General features: G+C 44.1%; 3 protein-coding genes across 3 annotated transcripts; 1 reads left to right on the forward strand and 2 right to left on the reverse strand.

Annotated features, from left to right (window-relative positions):
• Positions 1–940: 940 nt before the first annotated feature.
• acads (acyl-CoA dehydrogenase short chain) lies at positions 941–7,188 on the reverse strand. The gene is made up of 10 exons (XM_084572785.1): positions 7,114–7,188; positions 4,023–4,183; positions 3,790–3,939; positions 3,596–3,707; positions 2,690–2,841; positions 2,426–2,596; positions 2,192–2,329; positions 1,665–1,760; positions 1,532–1,588; positions 941–1,438 (listed from the first exon to the last, which is right to left on the reverse strand). The coding sequence occupies exons 1-10, from the start codon at positions 7,139–7,141 to the stop codon at positions 1,286–1,288; spliced, it is 1,218 nt and encodes a 405-aa protein (XP_084428911.1). The 5' UTR covers positions 7,142–7,188; the 3' UTR covers positions 941–1,285.
• A 797-nt stretch (positions 7,189–7,985) lies between these two features.
• On the reverse strand, positions 7,986–11,773 carry crybb1 (crystallin, beta B1; the record flags this gene model as incomplete). Its single annotated transcript, XM_084572788.1, has 5 exons — positions 7,986–8,356; positions 9,905–10,047; positions 10,749–10,881; positions 11,037–11,155; positions 11,651–11,773. The coding sequence occupies 5 exons, from the start codon at positions 11,771–11,773 to the stop codon at positions 8,179–8,181; spliced, it is 696 nt and encodes a 231-aa protein (XP_084428914.1). The 3' UTR covers positions 7,986–8,178.
• A 6,207-nt stretch (positions 11,774–17,980) lies between these two features.
• cryba4 (crystallin, beta A4) lies at positions 17,981–19,138 on the forward strand (the record flags this gene model as incomplete). Its single annotated transcript, XM_084572790.1, has 5 exons — positions 17,981–18,019; positions 18,229–18,347; positions 18,448–18,589; positions 18,689–18,831; positions 18,991–19,138. 5 exons carry the CDS (start codon positions 17,981–17,983, stop codon positions 19,136–19,138), a joined length of 591 nt encoding a protein of 196 aa, XP_084428916.1.
• Positions 19,139–21,942: the final 2,804 nt, after the last annotated feature.

The following is a 21,942-nucleotide window of genomic DNA, read 5'->3' on the forward strand; positions in this document are numbered from 1 at the left end:
CAGGAGTCCACCAGGAGTGGTTGGTGGACCACAGGAGTGGTCCACCAACAAAGATCACTCCATAATAGTCTGAGAGGTCCCAAAGGAACCCAGGGGAACTTCTAAGCAGCTAAAGGCCTCTCTCTCATTGGCTGATGTTAATGTTGATGAATCCACTGAACAACCATGGTGTGATGGACAAAGACACTGCTCTCCAAGAAGAACATTTCTAAACATCATGTGGACAAGACAGAAGACTATTGGGACAATGTTTAGTGGACAGATGAGACCAAAGTAGAATAGTTTGGTTTAAATGAGATGAACCAACACTGCATCATTCCAGCATCAGAACCTCATCCCTCCATCAAACATGGGGGTGCTAATGTCCTGGTTTGGGCCTGTCCTGCTGCATCTGGACCAGGACGGCTTGTCCTCATTGATGGACCAATGAATTCTGAATTCTACCAGTGAACTCTAAAAGAAAATGTCAGGACATCTGTCCATGAGCTGAATGTGAAGAGAAACTGGGTCATGCAGCAAGACAACGAGAACCAAGAACACAAGTGGTTCTACAAAAGAACGGTTAGAGAAGAACAAGATGAATGTTTAGGAACGGCCAAGTCAAAGTCCTGACCTTAATCCAATAGAAATGTTGTGGAAGGACCTGAAGCAAGCAGTTGATGTGAGGAAACCCACCAACATCTCAGAACTGAAGTGGTTCTGTTCTGAGGAATGGGCTAAAATTCCTCCAAGCTGCTGTAGACCACTGATCAGCTGTTTACTGTAAACCGGGACTAATTTTTGCAACTCACATATGATTCATTTTATTAAATAATCAAATACACAGCTAGAATATTTCCGTTTCATGTTTTTGACTGGGTTCTCTTTGTCTACTTTCAGGATGTTTTGAGTCATTTCTATGCAGAAAAGTAGAAAATTCTGAAGGACGCAAACATTTTTAAAGCAGCTCTTTATGTTTTATTAATATCTACAGTTCACATATGTACAGTATTTCTATAAGTCTGATTTATTACACACAGGTCGAACTGACCCTTTAATCTGATGACCCATGTAGGGCAGTGAAGGCAACTTAAACTCAACAGTGTACTGAAATTGATTCCTGGATTTCTTTGACACATGAGGCAGATATGAATCTCTTCTCAACTTTTGTGGCGTTGATGTGAAGAAAGTCCCGTCAAAAAAAATAATGAAGTATAAAATCTGCACCTGAGCTCATGATTTCATGTTTGAGCGAATCACACTGGCGTCTTTCTGTCTGTGGGCGGACCGTCTCAATCACATGTGCCTATAACTGGTATTCCTTCAGCAGCTGGCCGGCGATGACCAGCCTCTGGATCTCACTGGTGCCCTCATAGATCTCTGTGATGCGAGCGTCCCGGTAGTGCCTCTCGGCAGGCATGTCCGTCACATAGCCCATCCCACCCAGAACCTGGATGGCCTGATTTGAGGTGCACATAGAGGAGCATTATAAAGTGATCATGGAGGGTTTGTTTGTTGGTCTTATTGTTTTGTGTTGTCGTGGGTTCGTTACCTGATGAGAGCAGAAGGTCGCGGCTTCAGACGCTGCTAGCTTGGCCATGGCTGCTTCCTGCAAGGTAGAGATGCGTTCAATGTCTGCTATTCTGCAGGAAATCAAATGTACGCCACAGGCGACCAGAACGTACCTTAGTGAAGGCTTTCTTTGAATCTCGAAGGAGAGCCGCCTTCCAGGTGAGCAGACGAGCGCTCTCTATCGCCACGGCCATGTCCGCCAGTTTGAACTAAGCAATGCAGAAAAAAAAAAAAAAAAAAACACTGGAGGAGACGCCACAAAACTCTAACTGAAGTTTCAAGTGAAAGAAGGAGGAGGAGGAGGAGGAAGAGAAACAGGAAGAAGAAGCAGCAGGAGATGAGCACGATGGAGAAGGAGAAGGAGAACAAGAGGAAGAAGAAGAAGAGGACAACAACAATGGTCCAAGGAAAGAGAAGAACCAGAGACAGGGTCATGGACGAAGGATTGCTGATGAACACGAGGAGAGAAAGTTGAGTTACTAAAAAATTCTGTCTTTTCTAAGATGTCACAAAACTAATGGACCGTTAGAGACGGGGGTTCAGACTGGGGGAGGTTCAGACCAGGGGGGGTCAGATCAGGGGAGGGTTCAGACTAGGGCGGGTTCAGACTGGGGGGGTTCAGACCAGGGGTCTCCTCTACCTGTATGGCCTGCAGTTTCCCGATGGGCGCTCCAAACGCCGTCCTTTTATGGGCGTAGTCGGCCGAGCAGTCCAGAGCAGCCTGAGCGATGCCGAGAGCTTGAGCCGCGATGCCGATCCGACCGCTGTCCAGGGTTTGCTGAGAGACACAAAGACACTTGCGTTACGTGGGACAAACATTTTCCTTCCATCTCATGTCTGCAGCTTGTTCGTGCTCTTATTTTGAAAAGCATACCATGGCGATTTTGAAGCCTGCTCCCCGTGGACCCAGCATGTTCCCCAGCGGTACCCTGCAGTCCTCCAGGATGATGTTAGCGGTGGACGAGGCTCTGATGCCCAGCTTGTCCTCCTTTTTGCCCAGAGAGAGTCCCGGGTGTGGCATGGGGATGAGGAACGCACTGATACCCTGGAGGAGGATAAACAACATTCACCGTTACCACCTGACCCATCCGTCGACTCTTCTTCTTCTTCTACTTTAAGAGGTGCAGCGGTGCCCTGCCTTGTGTTTGAGCGACTTGTCGGTGGTGGCGAAGACGACGGTGGCCGAGGCGTCCCAGCTGTTGGTGATCCAGGCTTTGGTTCCGTTCAGGACCCACTCATCTCCGTCCTGACGAGCCACGGTGGAGGCTGCTCCAGCGTCGCTGCCGTTACCTGGAAACACAACGAAGACCCAAACATCTGACATGTTAATAGATCTGGTTAAATTAGGACGGATCAGAGGAGGAGGAGCTAGAGGAGGAGCTAGAGGAGGAGCTAGAGAGGAAGAGCTGGAAGAAGAGCTAGAGAGGAAGAGCTAGAGAGGAAGAGCTAGAGAGGAAGAGCTACAGGGGAAGAGCGAGAGAGGAAGAGCGAGAGAGGAAGAGCTACAGGGGAAGAGCTACAGGGGAAGAGCTACAGGGGAAGAGCGAGAGAGGAAGAGCGAGAGAGGAAGAGCGAGAGAGGAAGAGCGAGAGGGGAAGAGCTAGAGGGGAAGAGCTAGAGGGGATGAGCTACAGGGGATGAGCCAGAGGAAGAGCTAAAGAGGAAGAGCTAGAGAGGAGCTAGAGAAGAGGAGGGAGAAAGGAGGAGGAGGAAGAGGAAGACGAGGAGCGAGAGGAAGAGGAAGAAAGGGGAGAGAGAAAGAGGAGGAAGAAGAAGAAAAGGGAGAGAGAAAGAGGAGGAGGAAGAAGAAGAAAAGGAAAAAGAAAAGGAAGTAGAAAGAAGGGGTGGAGGAAGACAAGGAGAGAAAAGAAGAGGAGGGATGAAGACGAAGAGGAGGAAGAAAAAGAAGAAGAAAGACGAGAAAGCAGAAGAATAAGAAAGAGGAGGAGAAAGAAGGAGAACAGAAGGAAAACGAAGAGGAGGAGGAAGAGGAAGAGGAGGATGAAACGAAGAGGAGGATGAAGAGGAAGACATAAACATTCACCTGGCTCACTGAGGGCGAAGCAGCCCACCTTCTCCCCGGTGGTGAACGGACTGATCCACTGCTTCTTCTGCTCCTCGGTCCCAAACTTCAGTACGGGTCCGATGTAGAGAGACTGAGGACACAAGAGACAGGAGGACATCATTGACACCATGGAGACATGACAGATGACGGTGTCCTCTGAGCTCTGAACCCACGTTGTTCACGGACACCACCACCCCGGTGCTGGCGCAGCCTCTGCTGATCTCCTCCATAGCCAGACTGTAGGCCAGGTAGTCCATCCCAGCTCCACCCAGCTCCTCTGGGACCTCCATCGCCATGACGCCCATCGCCCCCAGCTCCTGGATCTGGACAGACCACATGATGATAATGAGTGTGGAGGCATAAGGACAGAGGAGCTCTGGGACGTCAGGTCTGTGTGTGGTGGTACCTGTTTCTTGGGGTAGGTGTGGTCTTTGTCCAGCTTGGCGGCGATGGGGGACAGTTCTCTGTCCGCGTAGTCTCTGCAGGTCTGTCTCAGTATCTGATGTGTCTCTGGTAGCTCTGCCAGCTGGGACAGACTCCGACAGCCGCTGAGACACAAGCTGAGAGCTGAGGGACAGTTTAGTGTTAGTGACACAGTCACAATAAAAAACTCCTGGTGGATGAGGGTGGTAACCATGGTAACCTCTACTAGTCAACATCAGGTGAGGGACAGAAACATGGAGGTAGAGAAACAAGATGAACCAAGATGGACTCTATGTGGACAGAGACGATGGAGACGTGGAGACATGGAGACATCTTGGTCGTCTTCTAAGACTCTACACATTCAGGACTGGAGGAGGACATGGAGGAGGACATGGAGGAGGACATGGAGGAGGACATGGAGGAGGAGGACATGGAGGAGGAGGACATGGAGGAGGAGATACTACTGCTACTCCTACTTCCTTCTCCTTCTCCTTCACCTCCTCCTCCTTCCTTTCTCTTAATTTCTGTCTCCTCTTCCTCCTCCTTCTAGAGAGAAAGATAGAAGATACTACTTTCTTTTCCTCCTTCTATCTCCTTTAACCTTCCTGCCCTCCTTCTCCTTCTCCTTCTCTTTCTTCTCCATCTTCTTCTCCTCATCTCCCTCCTCCTCCTCCTACATCATCTTTTTCTTACTGTCCACCTCCTTCCCCTTCTCTTTCATGTTTTTCTTCCTCTCTTCCTACTTCTCCTCAATCGCTCTCCTCTTCTTCTTCTCCTCCTTCTACATCATCTTTTTCTTATCGTCCTTCATCTTCCTCCTCGCTCTTTCTTCTTCTCCTCCTCCTCCTACTACTACTACATCATCTTTTTCTTATTGTCCTCCTTCTTCCCTTTCTTCTTTTTCTTTGTCCCCCTCCTCCTCCTCCTCCTCCTCTTCCTCCTCTTCCTCCTCCTGTTCTATTTCCAGTAGATGTGATGCTCCTCTTCATCAGTAAACGTCTCTAGTGGTGAATGTTTTGACGTGAACACATGAATCTGATCATTTTAACGGTGAATAAAAACACCCAGACGCTTTTAACGCTGATAGAATAAATGATTTAATCCTCGTGTTGTGGAGAAAAGACTCTTTGATTAATTAGTTGGATGATGACGAAGATGATGATGATGATGATGATGGACGTGGACAATGCGACCCAGCTGCAGCTTCAGAGACGCCTACAGCGAACCAGAGGTGACGCTTGACGGTCACAATGAGATCTGATCTGATCTGACGGGAAAGATCCTCATTCATCAGGTCGTGGTACGAATAGAAAAATAAATGTTATTTTATGTTAGCTTTGGATTCATTCACTTGTCTTAGACTTAGTTAAATTAATATTTTGTTTAATTGTTTTCTCATATATATTTGTTTCATTTAGATGATGACGCTTTAAAGATCATTTTTAGTAAATTACCTGTCAATTATTTTGCTAATCCATAATTACTTTAACCTCTCTGCGTCCTCATATGGGGACATCAAGTTTTAGGTTTTTTGCAGCTTATTCTGCTTCATTTAAACCTGTTGTCCTCAGAGTAGATGCTTTATTCTGCCATCTAGTGGTAGCAAAGGGTCAGTACAACTAGTCGATGTAAAAACATTTCATTCTCCAGTCGATCACGGGACAAAAGTGGACGAGCTACAAAACCTCATCCACTTTTACAGTTGAAACTTGTTTATTTATGCTTGATATGACATGCAAATTTACTATTCTATCAATAGTAACAAGCTACAAAGTCGCTAATTATTAATTTCCCTTGTGGATGAATAAAGTTTATCTCAAGGTTCAAGGTCCAAAGTTCTTTATTTAGCCATTTGTGCAAAAACCAACAGTCCAGGCACATTGGAAATCTTGTGCAGGGCTCTCAGAGTCAACAGTTCAGTTAAAAAGAGAAGTATAAAATATAGAAATAACTATACAACAAAAAATATAGAAACAATATACAACTGTAATATTACAAAATAAGACGTATGAAGGGGTTACGCAGAAGGTGATGATGTGTAAGTCTAATTAGTAGGTACTCGTTTGAGGACATTGGGATTTTATTGTTTGTGATTCTGTCTTTACACAGGTGTGTTCAGGTATTAAAATAAGCAGTTTCATATTTTGTTACATATTGGTGACTTTATTATAATATACAGTATAAACCCCATGTCCACATATGAGGACATCGCTCTCTTTTTTTATTTTTTATTTTCAAAAACTACTTCCTGTTCAAAGATGATGCTTAGTTTTTATACTTCTTGGGTCCTACTAATCTCAAATACCTTGAAGAAATTAAAAATTAAACAGAAGCAGATTAAAAGCTCGAGTCTCAGGAGGTTAAGAGACGGTTTTATGATCTCAGACTTTGACACTTTCAGATTATCTTTTATTATTTTTATTATTATTATTATTGGAACATAGATAAGGTAACTGCTGCCATCTGACAACACCATGCAGTATATTTATTATTTGTAGCAGAAGTTTAATACTTAGTCACATACTGAAACTTCTGCTAAACTGTCTTTGAACGCACCACCGGCTAAAGGGGTTAGCTGGGGTTATCTAGGTGAAAGGTCGTCGTCCCCATCTGCCTTCACCTTCATCTCAGTTTAACACTTTTAAAAACTTTAAATTTAACATAAACATGTAGACACAACCCGTCCTGATGTCCTCTGCGACTCTGGAGCTTTTAGAAGTTAATTTATAGCAGCTAGCTGACTTGTAACCTTACTTAGGTTGTTAGCCGGGGGGCTAACTATGAGAAACACGTTAGCATTAAGCTAACAGCTGCTTTATTTAAATGGCATTTGATCAAATAGGATCTATTTAATGTTTCCGGTCTGGACATTAGTCACATATTTAAATAAGACAAGGACTTCACTTATGATCAGGACCCAGAGCTATGTAGCATTTTAAGCTAACTGTGCATGTTATGTATGGTATTTCCATCCACACGCAGCTAATATGAAGCTAACACGTCTTCTACAGGTAAATAAAGTTTTTCATGATAATATTTAACTGTTCTGTCTTTTATTTTTTTAACGTACTCACCTTTTCTTGCTTTAAATAGTGCAGCCATGGTGTCTTCTCTTCACACAACCTCCAGTAGATTGTTTAACAGCGGCGTCCTGCTGCCTTTACGTGCTGTCGGGATTCTTGCAACCTCAAGGCGGCACTTGCAAACTAAACTTTTAAGACTTGAAATATTATAACATTATTAAAATAAATAAGTCGAAAATCTTCATTATGAGGATCTATTGTTACAGACTTGGATTTTATGCTACACCATTGTAATGTACACACATGCTAAGCTAAATTGTTATACAACTTCCGAGCGGGGGTGTTGATAATTTCAAGGAACCGTGAAGGCAACCACGTTAAGAGGCTGGCCACGGCGTGTTCAGGGAACCCCGGAAAATAGGCAACCTCCAGAAAAACACATAAAAAACTAAAAATAATGAATAAATAAAACTGGATTTGATATTACAGTAAAAAAAATATATATATTATTTATTTATTGGTGGACACTAAATATTATAAATTATGTTAACCTGGCAAATAATGTTATTAGATTAATATATTATTTGCAGTGTTTTTCAGTTATTCCCTTTATTTAACTTTATTTGACTACTTTTGCATTTACTTCAGTTAAAGATTTACTTCTTTGAGTTTTAAAAAAAGAAACCAGCAAAAATCAGAAATATTTTTTTTTTGAGAATTTTTCCGTAAACCTCATATTATTTTTCATATTTCCTCTTTTTGTATTTTTATGTGTAATGTTGCCGTTAATTGAGATCGGACAAAACTAAATATGTACTGTAGGAGTTATAATCCAGATATTCTAATGATTAAAATGAATAAATGCGATGCAGTCAGGGAGGGTTGAGGTTTTTCACAACATCTTTATTTTCTTAGCACCATAAAAAGTCACTTAAGGTCGTCCAAAGTGTTGTCTGCTCTCATTCTGCCTTTCCTTCGGGATGGAGCGATGGTGGTGGTGGTGGTGATGGTGGTGGAGGAAAGGATTGGAGACCGGAGAGAGAGAGAGAGAGAGAGAGAGAGTGGGGGCTCGTCGCTTGGAGAGATAAAAAGCTGAGGGGGCTGCGACAGCGCCGCTCACTTGCTGGCGGAGGTGAAGGTGAAGCAGCCTCTCTGGTGGAACTGCATGTCCCTGATGCGGCGCATGGACTGGATCTGGGGCTGGAAGGCGCAGAAGTCGTTGTAGTGTCTGTAGTCGCCGCACTCAAACAGGTACTGGTAGCCTCTGTATCCGGGGTACTGGTATCCCACCCAACTGAGGCCGGCATGGAGGGAGGAGAGGGGGAGGAGAGTTAATGACCACGATCTTCACGGAGCCGGTAATACATTTATTTGTTTCTAGACGTCACTGAGGAGGTTTAAAGAGTTCTTGGTGTTATTTCTGTGATCCCAGACGTATACTAGAAGCTTTATTGGTGCTTAAGGTGGTTCTAGTGGTTAGTGAAGGGTTGATGTTCTACAGAGGAAGTTCTAAAGGTCTTTCAAGAGGTTGAAGATGTCATCTAGATAGTCTAGTGTTCACATGTATGGGGTTTTAAGGGTTTTTGTGAGAGGTAGTTTGTGATTGAGGAGGTTCTACAGACTCTACAGGACGTTCTAAGGTTAACTGAAGGGTTCTGGTGATTACCAAATAGGTCCTTTAGGTTATGAATCATTTACATGCTTCTAGATGTCCTTAATGAGGTTCTACAAGGTTCTAATAGAGTTTGGCATTGGAAAATACTGACATATTCTAGTGAGAAGGAGGTTCTAGAGGTCCACTATTTAGTTCTGATCCTTTAGGAGGTCTGTATGGTTCTCTGTGTGTCCTTAAAGATGTTCTCATAGTAAATGAGGAGGTTCTGGAGGTCCTTTAAGAAGGTCCACGGCTTGCGATTGAGGAGGTTTCACAGCCCCTTTAGGACGTTATAGGATTATCTAAAGGGTTCTAGTGATCACCAAATAGGTGAATAAATCCCTTGCAAAGTTCTAGTGGACAGTGAGGTGGTTCTAGATGCTCTTAAGTAGCTCCTAGGGGTAAGTGAGGATGGTTGGTTGGCACTGAGGAGGTTCTAGAGGTTAATTTCTTCCTTCATTAGGTTCTAGAAGTGCTTAATTGGTGATAGCAATCATTAAAGACTTTATTACTGGAGGTTCTACAAGGTTCTTATTGCTCCAGCCTCCAGGGTAAACTTAGAAGGTCTCAGGTTCTTGTAAAAAGTTCTACTGATCACTAAGGAGGTTCCAAAGGTTGATTATTAAGTTTCTGTGGTCACTGAGGTCATTCTAGAGGTCCTTCAGGACGCCTTAGAGTTTATCTGTAAGGTTCTAGTTGTCAGTGAGGAGATCTCTGGGTGTCCTCAAAGACGTTCTAGTGGCCAATGATGAGCTGCCTTTAGAGGGCCCATGGGTTGTTCTAGTGGTTGGTTCTAGTGGTCATTCTGTGGTTTCAGGAGTTATCAGAGTTTCTGAATCTTTATCATCTACACATTCAAACAATAACATTAATCCCTGATGAAGAGTTTCACTCAGAGCAGCTGTGATAAGAACAGTAAAGATGAAGAGGAGCGTGTTCCTCTGGGCTTAAAGCTCATGTTTGTAGAGAGAACAGGAGTCAGTCAGCGTGGAGCCTCTCTGTGGTGTTGACCCGTGGAGGCCTGCAGCGTCCTCCAGAGCTACGTCTAAAACAATGTTTACAGAACAGAGACTCTGCTCTATTCCTACGTGGGACCCCCCCTCTGGGCTGATTCCTCCCTGTCACACAGAGCATCATGTACAGAACCGATCCTGCAGCCGTAAGACAAGACAAGGTGTTTGCACTCACGCTCCTCCTGGGACCCTCACGCTGCCCACTCTGTCACAGAAGCCGTGCGCCCAGAGGGTGGGCACGTCGTCCTCCTGGATCTCCATCTTGTTGCCCTTGAAGTCGGAGAGCTCGTACAGGCAGATCTTGTGCTCCATGCTGTCCTGTAGGGGGTCGGGAGGGAGGAAGGAGTTAAAAACGCCTCAGGTTTGAGTTTGTTTGTTGTTGTAATGACACCGTCTCTCCAGAGGGGGCGGCGTTGAGCTATGGTAGGAAGTTTACTGCAGACTTCAGCTCATGAAGGGGCGCCTTTAAAGCCACTGCTCACTGCTAACATGCTAATGATAGCATGTCAGATTAAATAATAAAAGATAAAAGGGTTTAAAATGTCCTACAGAGGCCTCCGTACAGAGGACTAGGGTAAAAACAAGGCAGAACATTATTTAACATTATTATTGACAGCCGATTAAATATTTCTGCTGTTTTTGAAGCATAAATGTCAAACTTTGAACAGTTTCAGCTTCTAAAAATCATTTCAGATAATAAATAAATAAACTGAGTTCAGGTTTGTTAAAGCCAGATGTGTGAAGAGGTACATTTGGACTCAAACTGCCCTAAAATGATCAAATTAACACTCTGTTCTCTACAATTATATATAAAAACAACTGATTATTGAGTATAATTTATAGAAACCAGCCCATTATTGATTATAAAGAACCCAAACCCACTGATTATTGATCGTACTATCATTAACCATCAGCCCTGAATGCCTCAGTCTAGATTTCTGCCGTCTAAGGAGCATTTCATCTCATTTTTTAAGCAGTATTTGTGTTAAATGTTCGATCCCGTGGTTCTCTGGTCGTACCATGCGGATGGGCCTGAGGGACATGAGGCAGTCACTGCGGTAGGAGTTGCTCCAGGTATCCCAGCGAGGATACTCTCCCTTCTCCAGGATGAACATCTCCCCACGGAAGTTAGTCTGCTCGAAGGCAACAAAGCTGGAGAGGTGGGGCGGGTGTGGGGGTGAGGAGGTGGACAGGCAGGAGGGAAAGGGGGAGACGGGATATACAGGGGGTGAGGAAAGAATTAGAGGAAAGAAACATATTTAAAGAGCAGAGCAAAGCGTGACTCTCTCTGGGCTGGCGTCACTTACGGGCCGCACTCCACGATGATACTACGCACTCTGTCCATGCCACGGTCACACACGTTCATACACTCGTTCTGGACCTCCATCATCCTGCCCTGGAAGTTCTCCTGGTCGAAGAGCATGATCTGGACACGAGGAGAAAGATCAGCCAAAGGGTTTAGGTGAAGCTTTTAGCTGCTTAGCTGCACAGAGTTAATAAAACTAAAGAAGTTATAGACCAGGACTCATCCTGGCACACAGGCTCTGTTAGAGACCAACACTTGTTATTATCAGATCTGCAGAATGAGTAGATTCACTGACAACATAAAAACATTTGACTCATTCTAGGTGGATTTTAATGCTAGATTTTTACCCGCACTGCTTTAAATAAGTTCTTCTCTCTCCACTATTTGCAATAAACCAACACTAAATTCACCTACTTTCATATTTCTTCATATTTTTCCACTATTCCAGTATTTTCATGCACTTTTTTTTGCACTTATATTGAAGAATCTTTGTTTTAATCATTAGTATAATTCTCCTGATTATCTCAAATAAAGATCAACCACTCCTCAGGCCTTTAAACGTCCCATCACCAGTAAACCAGAGGGTCATTTAACCAGAGAACAAACATGACTCACTCTGTAGGATCCCATGCCGGGCTCGCCGGTCTTGGTGGCCTTGCTGGTGGCAGCTGGGGCTGGAGCTCCCTTGTCCTTGGCGTCGGTGCCCTGGCTGGAGGCGGACTTGGTGGTCTGAGACATGGTGAGGGGCTTCAGGAGAGTCTGGGTGAGAGAGGGAGGAACACAAATAGAGGTGTAAAATAAAAATCAAAGTGTCGGAGGTGTTGACGTTGTGAGAGAGGGCTGGGGGTTTTGGGGTGTGAACTAAAAGTCTGCTCTTTGGGTTTGAGGCTCATTTGGGCGCCGGACGGACTCTCCCCCAGGACGGGGGTGCTTTGGCCGGGGCGTGGCGGTTCAGGGAGTGGGCCCTGGTGCATGTCTGGTGCAGGTGTGTCCTTACCTGCGTTAGTTTAGCTTGCAGTGCCGTGTGAGGGAGGCTGGCTCGTGCTGGTCCCCTGCAACACCCGACCCCAGCTTTTATACCCTGGCAAAGGCCGAACATAGAGGCTCACGGCACAATAGAAACCCCCCCGTCATCAGTGTTGGCCCGCGGGGTCATCGCATAGCCTGGAAACCCCTCTGCCTGCCCGTAAGCATTTCACAGTCAAAGGAAAGCACTGAGCGAGGCACTTTCCCGCGTGCTGCAGCGCTCGGCCTGAAAGCTGGAGCTGCATGTGGAGAGCAGGAATGCAACGGTGGAGAGGAGACAAAGAGCGGATCCAGACCCTCTGTCACCTACACAGAGACACTCTGCAGCTCTGGACCTGACAACAGACACGCAAATAAAGAAAGAGATAAATGAAGGACTGGTCTGATTAAAGATGGACAACGATGTGACGAACTTCACATCAAACTTTATAGACGCAGGAATGAACCGATGCTAAAGTTATTAAAGAGTTTATGAATCATGTTCTAATATTTCACTAATATTTCACTAATAGCAGCAAAGACAAACTTTATTTCAACTATTAATTAAACATTAATAATATTTCAGCTCTTTCTGAAGAATAAATATCAAACTTTCTCTGATTTCAGCTTCGAAAAGTCATTTTTCTTTATCAGATAAGATAATAAACCTCTGGTTTGTTAAAGCCTCACGTTTGAAGACGTTTATTTGGACTTTATGAATTTAAAAAGTTCAAATTAATGTCCTAATCTCTCCCATTTAACATAGGAAACTGTCCCTAATGTCCCCACGGGTATAAATAAAGACCTGATCACTGATTATAATTGATAATAACCAATTAATCATTGATTTTAATTGGTGTAAACTATTGTTTTTATGATTATAATTGATAAAAACCTATTGAACATTGATTATAATTGTGGCTGCAGAGGACACAAATAAATAATCCAGTCCCTCTGTCATCTACAAAGGAAGACACAGAAATATTCTTTAGCTCTGGTCTCGGTTTTAAAGAGACACAAATAAATAAATAAATAAATAAATAAAGACACACATGGAGAACGTGAACGGCCACTCTTTTATATTTTGTATAAAACGAAGCACAGAATAAAAGTTTTTCCACCTTTGTATAAGTTATTTCAGAGCGGTGTCACCACAGACGTGCTCTCTTATTTTAACAGTGACGTGCATCACGTTCATAAAGAACCACACGTCTCTCCTCTTTGTGCAGCGGCTGCTTGTCTTGACTCATATTTTTATTTTATCATCCGTGCACGACGCCACAGTCACAGACTCCTGCTCCTCCATGATAATCTGAATCAGATCTACGCTCACGCCTGCAAGGAATTTGTTTTTGTGTGACGATGAGGTCGAGTTGAAAAATACTGAAGGAGCCGTGGAGTGTACAGACGATTATAAACAGGATCCAGTCGCTCTGAGCGCGAGACTTTACATTAATGTGATTACAGCGATTTACAGAGGTGGATGAGAAGCTGAAGAGAGAGAGAGAGCAGAGTGGGCTGATCCACTCAGGGATTAAATGGTGCTGTGGTCTAACTCTACACCCAGGTTAAAGTTTACATCTTATTTGACATCGTTAGAGCTGAACTAGAGGCTGATGCTGCTGCTGCTGCTGCTGCTGCTGCTGCTGCTGTTGGTGACTCTGGGATTAAGGCGGATGGATTACGTCTGGATTATATCACCTCAGCTGTGATTATTTCCACGCGGGAAGCAGCGGGATTAAAGTGTGTGATACATGCAGATTAGGTGTGAACTAATCCCGCTGTGTAATCCCGTCAGACAAGGCTATGGCTCAATATCAGATTTTGTTTTTAAAAGACAAATTCTGCGGCGTCTGACGTCTCCATCTGCTCCATCCAGGCTGAAGGTCGGCCTCACGGTCACAGTTTTAGTTCCTGTAAGTTCCCGAAACAGAAGCTCGCTGCACGTTTGACCAAACTGGAGGAAATAGCACAATACAAAAAGTAGTGGGGAGTATATTTAAGTGTTGGATCGAGACACGATTTAGAGCTTGAGTGAATATTTGTTGCAGCAGGATGCTGTGTGACTTAAAACACTTAAATATTTCTGGGCGACAACGGATTAATTTAGAATTTAACAGAAGGTTCTCAGTCGTGAAGAAGATGAAACAACCAGACTTGTTGAGATTTCTTGACAAAGACAAAGACGGTGAAGTAACGCAAAACAGAGAAAGACACAAATAGGAGAGGACGGAAAGTGATTACAAAGACATGAAACACATCCACAGGTGAGACTCTAGTCATGTGAGTTTCAGTTTTTTAGAACTCGGATGAAACATCTTCTAGAAACACACCAAGTGCAGTTGTCTGGATATATAAAACAAAACATTTAAATCATAGATGGTATAAAGATGGATGGTGGAACTGCTCCTGTAAAGTGAAGCCAAACTAAGTAGAGCTCCCCCTGGTGTCTGGCTGCAGTGTAGGTCATAAGCTCCACCCCCTCAATGTTAGTGGGGGCGGGACTTGGGTCACATTAAAAGGATGGTTTCTGTCATTTTAGGTAGTTAATAAAATGTTAATGAATGTTCAAGTGTCAATTTTTTGGATAAGTTTCGTTTTAGTTATTTGACGCTAAAGAAACAGGATGTGACATAATTTGCGACCACCAGTTGCCATGCCAACTGCTCCGTAAAACGCTCCTATGGGACCGTGAGAGTTGTAAAAAATAAATACATAAACAAATCCAGTGTATAATCCATCATCTCCTTGTAGCAGGTGGAGGTAGAGCAGAGCGTAGTATTAATTAAACTAAAACATGAGTGAGTCTGGAGGAAGTGTGGGCGGGGCATCAATATCACGGCTCCACGTGGCTCCGCCCTCAGACCGTACTGATCAGACTCTGGATCCAAACTCACAAGATGGCGCCGCCCGTATCCCCGGGAAACTAGAGTCAGTTTGACCAATGAGAGGAAGACGAGATGTGGTGTCCATATTTATATACAGTCTATGCTTTAAATGTGGAATGATGCATATCTATATTGCACATTAATCCTCCCCCGTCCTCCTGGAAGGATTTCATAGACCTTTGACACCCAGAGACTTTCCCTTTCTACCCATCTGCTCAGGTCTCTGCACAAGTGACGATGCAGGACTCTGGTGACCGAGGCATCGTCTGACTCGTGCTGTCGTCTTCATTAGAGGAGGCCTGTTGACCTTCTCCTAGCTCTGCTATCAGTCGGCTAACGAGGACAGATTCACACAAAGCCTAATATAATATGATATAATATAATCCGTTTCTGTCTCTGTTGCTCCAGAGTTTGAGCTGGTGAGTTTTATCTGGAAATGGCTGATTGTTTACTGACATTCCCTCGTGCTCAGAGGAAATGAAGCTGTTTAGAGATGTGTGCTGCCCGGTACAAGTGGCTCCACTCTCCTGTTTACAAGAGGCTGATTATGCAACGACACACACCGGCCAGTGTTTCTGTCTCTGTGAGGACATTCCATTCACATAATGCCTTCCCTAGAACCTAACCCCTAACCCCTAACCCTAACGCTAACCCTAACTGTACCTGTAGTATTAAATAGTAGTAAAAAATACCTCTACATCAACACACACTATCACACCATTTAGAGTTTCGTTATGGTCCTCCAACCAATCAGAGCCACTTAGCTGATCGGATGCTAACCCTCTGCTAAAGGATGCTAACCCTCTGCTAAAGGATGCTAACTCTCTGCTAAAGGATGCTAACACCCACTGACAGTGGAACAGTCATGAAAATCTACCTGGTTTAGTTTTAGAGGTCTACATGAGCAGAAAGACACTGCTGGACAGCAGCGCTAACATGCTAGCTGTTAGCATTGCACGTTAGCATGCAGTTTTCATTAAGGGGCGGGGTTTAAGTCGATGCATCATCTGAATAGTCCTCCAACCAATCACAGACATTCAGTTGTGAACTAATTCAACACGACTAATGTTAATCTTCTGTCAATCACCACACTGAGCCCCGCCCCCCAAACAATCTGATTGGCCCAGCAGATCTTTGCAGGATTAGAATCAGTTCCCAACAGAGAGACTCCAGATAAACTTTCCACCACGAAATAATTTGAAGATGAAGTTGGTCTGTCTTTGAGACTTCGAGGCGTCTTAACCTTCCTCTTGTCTTTCTGGGTCAAATTTGACCCGTCTCAGGTGTTTCTACGTCACATTATTCTGACATAAAGACACGTTTTATTTTAGACTTCATAACGAGTCAAACAGAACGGGTGATTTATGACCAGGACGGACAAAAGTCACATGGACGACGAGGGAGGTTTTAACCGTCAGTGAGGACAACATGGTCCTGCAACGTCAGCTGAGGGAAGAAAACATGATCAGAACAGATACAGGTGAGAATCTGGTCATTGACAGACACGTGGACAGATGGACACCACCCACAGATGTCCCCCCCCCCCAGTCTATTAGAGCTGGAGACTTGGATGAAACATCTTCTAGAAACCCAACAAGTCCAGATTCAGCTTGTCTTTTTGGATAAACCCTGACCTGGATGACTGAGAAGCTTAAAATCTGAACAAGTTTTAATCCTTAAAAGGTTGTGAAGCCAAAATGGACAAAACGGTCTCTGAACAGCAGCAAGACAACACACACAGAACTCTTTGTGTGTTGGACATGGCTTGTGTTTCCGTGATCTCTGGTTTTGGAGAGTTGCATTTAAAGAAAATGCTTTTATCTCATTATTTTAATTAAATAATTGTTAAATTTATTTATTTAATTATTTATTTAGATAGGGACAGTGCATATTGATGGACATCAGTACAAGTAAAGGTCAGTTTATTACAGAGTTGTCAAGGGGAATATTAATGTCCTACATACATACATACTGTCCCTCTGTACTTTTTATTTTGTTTAGCCGGTTTATGGTTGAGAAATACGTGGATACCTGAGCAGGTAAGACTGGAAGGAGCATTAAAGGGACGGAGAACAGAGCTGAACTATATTTTAAGTCATTTATTTTTTTGTTTTCTTCAAAGTTAAATTCATATTTTTTTAGTTTTAGGCTGAAGAAACCTGAATACATGAATCCTTTTACGCCAGAAACTCTGAATGTGTTGAAAACTTGATGAAATGATGAAAACTTTCATCATAAATAAGACGTGAAGCCGTCGCTCCATCCTCCGATCCGTCTCCTCACCTCAGACCTGTCTCTCCAATATTCCTGTGTCTCCATGTCCACGTCCCCCCCCACCCCCTGGCTTGATAATGTGGCGTCTGCACTTCTGTCCCTCCACAGATTAGCCACGCTTTTGTCGGGGGGGACAAAGAGAAAGCCCCTCCCATGCTGCTGAGCCGGGGCTTTCGGCATGGCCCCTTGCCAGGGGAGGCTTTAAAAGGGTGGGGGCGCGTGGCTCCTCTCACTCTCACGGCAGGACAACCCAAGGGCATCAAAGCAAGGTGAGTCCCTGTCCCTCCACAGCCAGCACCGCCAGGTGAGGCAGCAGCCCCTCACATGCACACACCTACATCCAACCCCCCCTCATCCTCTCCCCCATAACAACAAGAGCCACTTGGGCTCCATCGCTGCTCCCAGCGGGCGAGATAAACATGGTGATGGTGGAAAGTCTGAGTAACGGCAGCAGAGGGGGGCGGAGGGGGGTATGGTCAGAAAATCAAGATAAAGAGATAGAACGGGTGGAGAGAGCCAAAAAGACGCCTCGGTGACCCTCTTCTTCTTCTGGGAACAAACTATAAATAGACGCTGAAGCTTCTGGACATGGTGCTGCTGGGGCTTTTCCAACATTTGAGCATTTTGCACACAGAGGCCGATTACGTGCCAAGACTGACTTGGATTTAAAGCTCTCGATGTTGTTTTGCAGTGTGAACTCTATTTCTGCATCAGAATCACATGCATGTTTTGCTAAACTCTCAGACCATGTGTCCCATGTTTCCTCCTTCCAGACAAGATGACTCACCATTGCACCAAGTTCTCCGGCCACTGGAAGGTGAGTCTACAGACGTACCAACAGGGACCTTCAAAACCTGTGCTGAGATGAGGCCGTTAAATGGGACGCCATATACAAAGAAAACAAACACATTAATATCATGAGCATTTGCTAAAAGTCTCCCAGTTTGGTTCCGTTACCGACTAGGACACTGATTTGAGCTGGTATGTTTTGTGACACCCGGCTGTGTCTTTGTCTTCCCGCGGCAGATCATTGTCTTTGATGAGGAGTGCTTCCAGGGCCGCCGCCATGAGTTCACCTCCGAGTGCTGCAACGTGATGGAGTTCGGCTTCGAGAGCGTGCGCTCCCTCAGGGTGGAGAGTGGAGCGTGAGTAAACAGATCTCTGCACACGGGAACGGGAATGTGTCAGTGAAGGTTGAAGGGCTTAATAATAATGAGTCGCTGCTTTCTTTGCCTTGATCCTCAGCTGGGTGGGCTACGAGCACGCCTCCTACCAGGGACAGCAGTTTGTCCTGGAGAGGGGAGAGTACCCCCAGTGTGACGCCTACGGAGGCAGCAACGCCTACCACATTGAGAGAATGACCTCCTTCAGACCTATCGCCTGTGCTGTACGTCACCTCTTGTTTGTCGCTTCAGAAAATATTGTCTTTGAGCGTTTGACAGAACATAAATCTGGACTAACCGGTTTGCTCTTTTGTTTGCTCCAGAACCACAGAGAGTGTCGTATGACTATCTATGAGCGTGAGAACTTCCTGGGCCGCAAGGGTGAGCTTAGCGACGACTACCCCTCCCTCCAGGCCATGGGCTGGTGCAACAACGAAGTTGGCTCTTTCAGGATCCAGTCTGGAGCGTGAGTGTCCACAGCTGCTTTCCTTCCACTTTTCTATTTCAAGCTCAAAACAACAAAAAAAAATATGTAATCCAGCTCAGACTTTCACAACAGGCGCCTCTTGCAACATCTCATGTGTGCTTCCCTCTCTCATTCTCCCTCTCTGCGATGTCCCAACAGATTTGTGTGCTACCAGTACCCTGGTTACCGTGGATACCAGTATATCATGGAGTGTGATCGTCACTGTGGAGAGTACAAACACTTCAGGGAGTTTGGCTCCCACTGCCAGACCCCTCAGATCCAGTCCATCCGCCGTATTCAGCAGTAACAACTTACACCAGAGCCCTTTTCTCCCATGTGACCCTTCACCTCTGACCCCTGCTGCTTCCCAGTGCTGAATAAACTGTTTTTCTTAAACCATACTGACTTCCACCGAATGTTTCTGTTTTTCTAGTGGATAGATGAACCGACTTGTTGGATTACAGTCACATTCACATTCTTTATACCATGGTGTACAGAGGCTAGCTGGCAATAAAGGTCAAGTTGAAAACACTTGTGGCTCAAATCTGAGTTTATATTTTATTTTAAAACAAAAGAAACAGCCCAGATCTCAGTCTGATTATTAGTTATGAATAAATTACTCACTCACTTTTCAGCTGGTTTAGACTTAGACGATATGATCAAACAAAAAAAGTAAATATACCAAGTACCGCCTCAGTTGCATAAGAAAAACGTTTTATGTTTAGGAACGGCCAAGTCAAAGTCCTGACCTTAATCCAATAGAAATGTTGTGGAAGGACCTGAAGCAAGCAGTTGATGTGAGGAAACCCACCAACATCTCAGAACTGAAGTGGTTCTGTTCTGAGGAATGGGCTAAAATTCCTCCAAGCTGCTGTAGATGGCAGATCAGCAGTTACCTAGAAACCGGACACTGAAAACGACGATTGATTTACTTTTGCAGCTCATAGATATGTAATATTGGCTAATTTACCCAAATAAACAAATACACAAATATAATATTTCTGTTTCATGTTTTTTTATTGGGTTCTCTTTGTCTACTTTTAGGACTTATGTTAAAAACTGCTGATGTTTTGAGTCATTTTTATGCAGAAATGTAGAAAATTCCTTTTACCAGAACTATAAAGAACTGTTGGTTGCAGCAGAATTTAACACAAATATTTCTAAATCAATTATTGCTTAAAAATGAGAAAAACTTGTGTATATATATATATATATATATACACACACATATATATATATTACAGATGTGTTAGTTGACGCTTTACACCGAATACAAAGCCTGAAAATAGAAAAACGTCCCGAAAAAACTCAGAATGTCCCTTTCTGTTTCCTTTCTCTACATTTGATCAACACATGCTCATATTTTATAGTGTGGAGTTTTATATTTGATGAAATAATCAACTAAAAATGGTTAAAAAGTCATTTCAAACAGCTAAAATGAGACATGGGCCGTTTTTCCGCCAGTTAAACAACTTCTATACATTTGCTTCAGTAAATATTTACAACAAGGCTCCAGGAACTTCAACGTGCAGAGTCAACAGTATATTATTTAACATGCTTTAAAATTCTAATTTGGTCCCTTTGCACAGCGAAGTCACAAAGTCTGAGAGCTCACATTTTTACATGATGTCTGTTAAAGCTCACGTTTCCTCAGGCCGTCTCCTTCCAGTGACGTTCAGATGGCCCTCAGGTGGATTTGATCGACTCATCAGAGGCTCGTTGATCACCTGTGACAAATATGGCTCAAGAGCAGCGCTGGGAAATAGCCAGATTGTTACTGTGAGCAAAGGGACGCTTCCACTTTGTGGAAACCGTATCTATTGAATCCAAATCTCCATCCAGACAGATCCAGAATTTAAACAGTTCCAGCTGCCATCATAATTGGAGATAGCTGGTCCAAATGCAGGCAGCAGCAGCCCCAGTGGCCTAATGGATAAGGCACTGGCCTCCTAAGCCAGGGATTGTGGGTTCGAGTCCCATCTGGGGTGCTTAATAGCAGAGTGGCGCAGCGGAAGCGTGCTGGGCCCATAACCCAGAGGTCGATGGATCGAAACCATCCTCTGCTAACTCCTAGTTTTGTCCGAGTGGCCCTGGACAAGACTCTAAGATAGTTTGAATCCATCCTTCAGCCTTCAGCAAGAACCTAAACCCTCCTCTGACTCCGCTCACCACACTTTCCCCTAAAGAGACCAGTACAGCTACTAAATGTTTCTGGTAACTGCTGATCAGTGGTCTACAGCAGCTTGGAGGAATTTTAGCCCATTCCTCAGAACAGAACCACTTCAGTTCTGAGATGTTGGTGGGTTTCCTCACATCAACTGCTTGCTTCAGGTCCTTCCACAACATTTCTGTAAGCCAATCATTTATTGTTTGTTTCACAGCAAGACCATAGTCACTTCAAGTCAGACTCTATCCTGTCCAATGAGAAGCAGCCCTCCACTGTCAGGTTTACATCTTTATAGAATAATCTGGAACCCAAAATTCCTCCGAGCCGCTGCAGACGGCAGATCAGCAGTTACCGGAAATGCTTACTTGCTGTTGTTGCTGCACAAACAGGTCACAGCAGGTGCTGAAAACATGGGTTCACTTACTAGTTGTAACTGTGATGTTTTGAGTCATTTTTATGCAGAAATGTATAAAATTCAGGCTCATTAAACCTCAGACTTCTCACCAGTCCCCCAGAGCTGAAGAAGCTACTCGGATGAGCGGTGAAACATCTTCTCAAGACAACTCTACAAGTCCAGTTGCCTTTTTTTGAACCTTTTTTGGATAAAATTCAGGTGCAAAACTGTTTTTTTTTTTTAAGCGGCGCTGAATGTGTATTTGTAAATTATTGGACAGCTGCGTTTTTGTTTTTTAATTCCTATGCTGAGTGAAAACACCTCTTGAGCAGCTGTACACACTGATCCTGATTCTGATTAAACATTTTTCCTGACAGTTTACTTTTTCACACCCCCCCGCGAGGTTCCTTCTTTTATTTTAATGCATTTAATTTTCTTGCCTCTTGTTATCTCCAATACTCGTGTCCTTAAGCTGTCTGCTGCTGCAGCGCTAATCACACTGTAGGTCTGATCTCATACTAGTTGATCTGATCTGATCTCATCCTGTCTT

Source organism: Chelon labrosus (genome assembly GCF_963514085.1).
Source record: "Chelon labrosus genome assembly, chromosome: 22".
NCBI lineage: Eukaryota > Metazoa > Chordata > Actinopteri > Mugiliformes > Mugilidae > Chelon > Chelon labrosus.